At 49.3% G+C, this 7,266-nt stretch overlaps 1 protein-coding gene across 1 annotated transcript in view; it reads right to left on the reverse strand.

Moving 5' to 3' along the window:
* YWHAG (tyrosine 3-monooxygenase/tryptophan 5-monooxygenase activation protein gamma) overlaps window positions 1-5,644 on the reverse strand; it is a 42,385-nt gene extending 36,741 nt beyond the window's left edge. Inside the window, exon 1 of the mRNA XM_075904956.1 lies at window positions 5,384-5,644. Coding sequence (XP_075761071.1) covers window positions 5,384-5,470 — 87 coding nt within the window. The 5' untranslated portion in view covers window positions 5,471-5,644. The remainder of the gene's footprint in view (window positions 1-5,383) is intronic.
* Window positions 5,645-7,266: the final 1,622 nt, after the last annotated feature.

Genomic DNA, 7,266 nt, shown 5'->3' on the forward strand with positions numbered 1-7,266 from the left:
AATTCATGAGGTTACTCAACTAATCGGTTAGTCCCTGGGGGCAGGACCAGCAGCAGCGTAGGGTGCCAGGTGGGAGCTAGTCCACAAGGGGAGCCAGTTTAAAAACCAGCTCCTCTTGCAGAGCAGCTACTTGTCGCCCTGTGCTGATGCCTCTGATAAGGGGTAGCAGTGTGGGGTAGAAGCAGCCCCTGTCTTGGGGTGGGGTCTGAGCTACCAGATCCAGCGCGAACCGGAACTGAGATAGGCTACCTACCCACCTGGCTCCTAATACACTTTAAATGCAGAGCCACAGTGTGGGTAGGTCCCAGACCCAGCATGAACCATAACTGAGCTGGGCTGCTGGCCAGCCTGCTAAAAAAATTTACTGGCTGGAGGAGGAGGGGGAAATGTGTGTAGTTTAAGCATAACCTATAAGCTTTAGCTTATTGGTTAATTGACTACACTATTACATCCTTAGGGAACATGAACGCCACCAACAGCCAGTCCCCCGCCTACATGGCCGCTTTTGCCAGTGGCAGCACTGGGTCTTAGACAGCGATAGGAGGAGTCTCCCTCTGTCCTCAGTAATGGCAGCCAGCCTGGGCTCTATGCTCCCCCCCTCCACCCCATGAATGGGGCTTTAAGACATGCTTGGGGAGGAACGGGCGTGAAGGAGGGCCACTCCCACTGCCTGCATGGCAAGTAACAGCCATGCTCCCTAGAGAAGGCAACCTCACTCTGGGGAGTGTGGAGGTGTGGGCAAAGGGGTGGGATCACGGGGCAAGAGGATGCTGGCATGGGCTTTAAGGGTGGGAGTCAAAGGGTGTCAGGCACTGGGGAGCAAGGGCCTGAGTTGGGGCAAGGCAGACAGCTACATCTTATTTGCATATCTGCATGTTCTTTATTTGCATAATGAATATTAAAATACAATGTTGCCAGTCTGCCAAAAGTTTGTGAATGGGTTTGCTGGTCTGTGGCATAGAAATGGTTGGGAATCACTGCCCTTAAATAACCTTGTAACCCCTTCTGCAACTTTTTCAGGTCAGGACCCCTAATTTTAAAAACTCTGACCCCCTCCCCCCCAGTGAAATCTCAAAGACCCAACTTCATGGTCTGTGACAGTTTTCGTTACCATGAATTTCATAGGGTCCATCTATCACACTATGCCCTAATACTATTATAGAATACAGGCACATTTAGACACATGGAATTAAGTAATAGGAGAAACAAACAAGGGACATTAGTGGAAAACTTAAACACACACCTAAATCCATTCTTTCCATCAATTTACATGCAAGATTAAACAAAGCTTGAGGATTTCCTTTAAGAACAGTATTGGGGACACCTTCTCCCAGAGAAACATTCATATTGGGTTTATTAGTGTCCATGAATTTAAATTAAGTGAAGACTAGCAAATTTCTCTTTGTTTCAAATATGAAGGTGATTCACTATTAAAATGGCATAATTTAATTTCCTTGGAAATTACAACGGTTTGTACTGCTCTTATTACATACTACATAAATGCAGTCCCTATAAAAATAAGCTCACAGGACACTGAACACAAAGACCAGTCCTGAAGCCCTAAAATGCTTCCAAAAACTGTTCAGACGTTTACAGATTGCTAGTATCTGTTGAAAGACACTCCTATCGGTCAGAACAGAAGAAATAGGTTGAAAACAGCGATATAGATCTATATACCCGAAGTTGGAAACAATTCCCCGAACAGTTAATGACTTGGAAGGATGCTACCTCTGAAAAGCCTGCATAGGCAATACCACTATCACAGTTAATGGATATTGATCTATCCATCAGGGAATAAGCAGTTGTATAACAGTTAGCTCTGAGTTAAGGCTAGCCTTTTAGAGCCCTAATTCAAACACAAAAGAGCTCAAACTTCCACTTAGGAACTGTATCAGTGACATAAGCGCCCATACAGATACTCTGTTCAGACTTAGTAGTCTACTCAAGGAGAAAAAAAACTTCTCTAGGTGGCTTCCTAGAAATCAAGTTACAAGTTAACATTATGACTGACTGAATAGTTAGAATACACAGACTACTCCAGAGACAGACCAACCACCAGGAGCTTTACAAGAATCTAGTTTTACCCTGATCCACTATGGCAAACGCAACTCAGTACACCACACTTTAATGGGACATTTCAATAACCATATAGAACTCAAAGACTGGATGGCAATACTGACCTGCTTAAACAGGAATCACTAACAAGTTCAGTTTGCATATGCCCTGCACATTAATGCATCAACGGGTTAAGTGGTTTTATCAAGTTACAATCCTGCTTTTAATATAGACAGTTCCTACTAGAGTCAAGAGTTGAAACACTGAATAAAGAGACTGCATTTTCATTCAGTACATTTTTCTATTTAAAGCATTTTCAGAAGGCCTGAAGAGTACAATCTCCTTGCACATTGATGGTTACCCACTGGGTGATGTAATCAGGATTCTAATGTAGCAGACTGATTCTGAAGCCCTTAATAGAATGCCTGCGTTTAAGAGCTTCCAAAATAGTACATGTTGGTGCTCACTGAATTAGGTGACTGGAAGTTGCATCACATAGAACCATCAATCATTAAGTGACTGATAATAAAATTTTTGAATTGCCATTTTAAAAAGCTAATGCTTCAAATATCTAGTGCTCAATGCAAACTCGAGAGCCATAGCTAATTGAACAATCACTACAAATATTTAATGTCTTATAAAATCAGGAAATTGTTGATGTAAAAGTTTATTTACCTGTCAGGAAGTGACATGCACCAATTGTGAAAGGACAACTGAAAGAGACCTACTGGTAGTTTTCTGGGGAGAATATTAATCCAATTGAATCATTATTTCAGGTTTACCATGAACATATACAACTTGCATCCTCTTTGCTACCACCTGGGTACATTGTAGCTTCTTTCATTACTTAAGACACCCACGTGTTGCTACAGAAATGAGTGAGAGGTCATAAGCCTCCTGCACAACTGGACAGGACAAATATTAAGCACAACTAAATCTGACAAGTACATTAATGGGATTGAGCTCAAATTTAAGCAGTATTTTACAAGTCTTGTAAGAACAAAGATCTACTTTTCATGTGCTGAAGCAGGGTTTAGCACAAACAAGTCCCAATGTGAATCAGTTTTAGTTGAACTGCATCAATTGGAGATGCAGCATTATGCCAGTCCGCTGTTTCAGTGATGGCCAATAAAAGATTAACCCTGTCCTTGATTAACTGAGAATTCTTCTTTTAAATCTAGAAAAGGTGTAAGTGTGCCAGTGAAATTTTGGTAGAAATGAAATACTGTGAGAAGGCTTCCATTTGTTAAGTGCTCAGCCATATTACATTCTTTCTTCCATAGTAATAATTACCCATATAAAAGATTTAATTCTTGCACTCAAAACAAGCAGCTGCTTTAAACTGATAACTAAAGCTGCCAGTAGTCTCAGAACTGCATAAAATTCATACTGCGGTAGAGAAGAACATCAGATATTAGCACCAGTGAATACTGTCAAGCTATTATCTTATTCTGATTTTTCCATATTTCATTTGGCGTATCTCCTTCCCCATTCTGTCAGGCTTTGACAGTTCTGTCTTCAAAAAAATGCAAGGTAATTGACAAAATGGTGCAATACAGGCACAGATAGCTGCATCCTACACAGACTGCGACATTCCAAGATCAGCATTCACTTTTCTTCTGCAAGGGAGGACACCCAGCTTCTCTCTTAAAGGCTCAGACCTGACTAACAAGGCAAATATAAAGAACAGTTTTCCCCTTTAAAGCTACCCCTCCCTCCCTCCACCCAGTCTAGCCTCTCTGCAATATGACAAATGCAGAATCTTCTGGAATGACTTGATACTGCCTCCCACGATTGCTTTGTTTGCAAGATCAGATAAGAGATTTTTCTACTTATTGATTTTCAAAATGTGTCTGTATTAATGTTCCTTAATAATCACAAATCAGATCAGTCTGCTAAATACAGAGCCTTTATTTTAGGAGTATAAAAACAAACAAAACTAAATTATAAATTAATAAATTTTGAAACAAACATCATAAAAATAAAATAATTGAAGGACATGTATTTTTCCCCCCCAAACAAAGGATAATGTGCCACAGGCAGAAACAGGAAAAAGAGGTGCATTAGAGAAACTAGGAAGAATTTAATAGCTATAGGGAAAGACATGCATTAAAATTCCTCAGTATGATTTTTACTAATTGCACATACAATTATCAATTCCCCTGAGTAGGTTCACTGTGACCTCTAAGAAAGAAAGATTTAAATGATGTGAGATAGGTTGCTAGAGATAACATACATGTCAATCTCCAAGATGAGGTTTTATATGTACAATCCAAAGATCTAAAGTTCCAGAAGAAGGCTCACTGAGACCTGTCAGGAGAAGCAGTTTAAGGGAGGTGGCAGAGGATGATGTTGGGTGGGGGGGGGGGAGAGGAGAGAGAGAAGAGAGAGAAGAGCAGACTAATGGGAAAAAACTGGCAGGGAGGGCACCGCCCAGATACAAGGCAGGGGGAAAAAAGGACTGCAGCTCCACTGCTTTGTCCAACCCTGCAGAGAAGGCAGCACAAACCGATTCCCCCCCCCCCCCCCCACTCCCTCAAACACATGGGATGGGAGAGCTGAGCCATAAGTCACCCACATTGAGCAATGCTGGAGGTTTCCCCTCTCTTACCCATGTCCCCTCGCTTGCGCTACCGCTTCCCCCTCCCAGCCCTACCTCAGAAGGGGACAATGCTAACTAAGCAAGCCCGGCCAGCCAGGGGAGGGGCCCAAATCCCTTCTCCCCTCCAGGCGCAGAAGGCGGGGAGGAAGAGTGGAGGGGACACCCCCCACGCCGGGTTGCAAAAGGACAAGAGCGGGGGCAGCCCAGCCGGGCGGGGGGGGTGGGAGGGAAGAGCCAAAGGGGACACGAGCCGGGGGAGCCCCGCAAGCCACAGCCCACGCTCAGCGCCAGGCTCCGCTGGAGCGGCCTCGTGCGGGGGAGGAGGCAGCGCCCCCGCCCCCACCCCACCCCCGCCTGGAGGGGGGGGGGACGCGCAACCTTCCTCGGCCCTCCCCCACAGCACCAGAGACCCCCGCCCGGGAAGCCCCCCCCACCCACCAACGGCTCCCGCCAGAGGCCCGCAGCCCCCGCCCCTCCCTCCCCAACACACCAGCGGTTCCCGCCAGAGCAGAACCACCTGCCCCGCCCTCCCCCCCCCGCCCACCACCAGCGGTCCCCGCCCCTCCCCCTCTTCACGAGGAGTACCCGCCAGGGGGCGCAGCCCCCGCCCCACGCCGCCCCGCTCACGGACCCCAACGGGCTTTGTGGGGGTTGGGGCCCCCAACGGGCGAGGCGCCCCCCCCCCGCGGGGAGAGCGCCCAGCGGGGAGGCGGGGGGGGGACTCACGTTCTTCATGGCGGCCGCCATGTCATCGTAGCGCTCGGCTTGCTCGGCCAGCCGGGCTTTCTGCACCAGCTGCTCGCGGTCCACCATGGTGCCGGCCGGGGCGCAGCGGGGCTGGGCTCGCGGGCGAAGCGGAGGCGGCGGGCGGCTCCCTGGGCGCGCAGCGGGGCGGCTCCGGCTGAGGCGGCGACAGCGGCGGCTCCTCTTCCTGCGGCTCCGGCTCCGGCTCCGGCGGCGGCGGCTGCACCCGGCTGCTGTGCGCGCGCCGCCCGCGACGAGGACAACCCCCCTGCGGCCCCGCCCCCTGCCCGCGCGCCTCTCCCCGGCACCGCCCCCTTCCCCCGCCTCTCCCGCGCGGGGCACTCTGGGAGCGGCAGTTCGGCCCCGGGGCAGGACTCAGCCCCAGGCTGCCGGGGAAGACTCCATTTCCCAGCGCGCCCCGCTCCGGGGCGCCCCTCGGCCCGGGCTCAGTGTCACCCCCAGGCTGTGGGTGCCAGAGAGGCTGGCGCGCCCCCTCCCCCCTGCAGGGCTCCGGGCACAGCCAGCAGGCCCGAGTGCTGACTCACCAGCGCAGCCGCCTGGCAGGGCTGCAGCTGCTCCCCCCAGGGTCCAGGGACACCCCCTCCTTGAGAGCCCCCCCAGCCCAGCATGGGCTGTCTGTGCCCCTTCCCAGCTTCAGCACAAAGCCCCTGCAGTGTCTGCTCCTCCAGCCCCACCCAGCGAAAGCCCCAGCCACTGCTCCTGGGGGGCCACCAGCCCTCTCCCCCTAGACATGGGCGCAGCTCCTCCATGCAATGGTATTGGTACCTGAATAGCTGGGCCCCTCTGTGGCCTGTCCCTGCTCTAGCACATGGGTGACTCCCACTGTAGTGAAGGGGGGGGGGGGGTCACACGAGGAGACTGTATCATGTCTTGTGCTTACATGTAACATATAGGGATTGTCGGAGAATCCTATGGGAGTCAGCGGCTAAACCCTCCTGAAAAATCAATGGTAGCTCCTAAGCCCCTACCGCACCTTTGAAACATCCCAGCTGACTGTGGGTCTCAAGCACCCATTGTAGCACTAGAGAAGATGAGGCGCAAAGAGCTGAGCAAGCCGCTTTTTTGTGTGCCCATTCTGCCATGCGTAGGGCGTTGTTTTCAGAGGTGTGACACGCACACAGCTCATGTCGTCTTTGTGGCTCAGCGCTTCTGCAAATCGGGACTGGGACGTTTCAAGGTGGGCAGCCAAAAACTCTCAGATGAGTGAATGCTTAAAAAGTTCAGGCCTTTGTGATCTGTCCATTGTCACTCAATAACAAAGCCAAGTATGGAACTCAAGTCTTCTCACTTCCATGCCACACCATACTGGGATACTATGACTATGCCTAAGGACCATCCAATGTTGCCATTATGAGGAAAAAATGCTGATAAGTGATTCTGCCACGAGGGTTGGATTCTGTACTTGGCTCTGCCACATCTTCCCAGGTGATCTTGAGCAAGTCACTTAACATTGCTATGCCTCCCCCAGAGTTGCCACTTCTCGTGATTATGTTATGAGTCTCACAATATTTGGTGTTTTTCTTTATGCCTCAAATCCTACAGAAAATGTGGGAGTTTCAGACTGTCTTTACAAATAGAGTTTCTAGCTCTCGTGGGTGCAGAAAAAAGCTTGAAAACATGACCAGAGTGTCATGACCCTAAGCACCCCAAAACAGAACGCAAACAAAAGGAACCCCGATCTCATTATTTTGGAGAGATGCCTCATGAGTTTTGAATCATTAGGCCTGTCAATACTTGATTTGCTATATTAGAGGACTGGGAGGCCCAGTTAATTCTCGTAAAGTGCTTTGAGATCCTCAGATGAAAAGTACACTATTACAGAAGTCCAAAGTATCATTGAAATT

This window comes from Pelodiscus sinensis, chromosome 21 (assembly GCF_049634645.1).
Source record: "Pelodiscus sinensis isolate JC-2024 chromosome 21, ASM4963464v1, whole genome shotgun sequence".
NCBI classification, from domain to species: Eukaryota; Metazoa; Chordata; order Testudines; family Trionychidae; genus Pelodiscus; species Pelodiscus sinensis.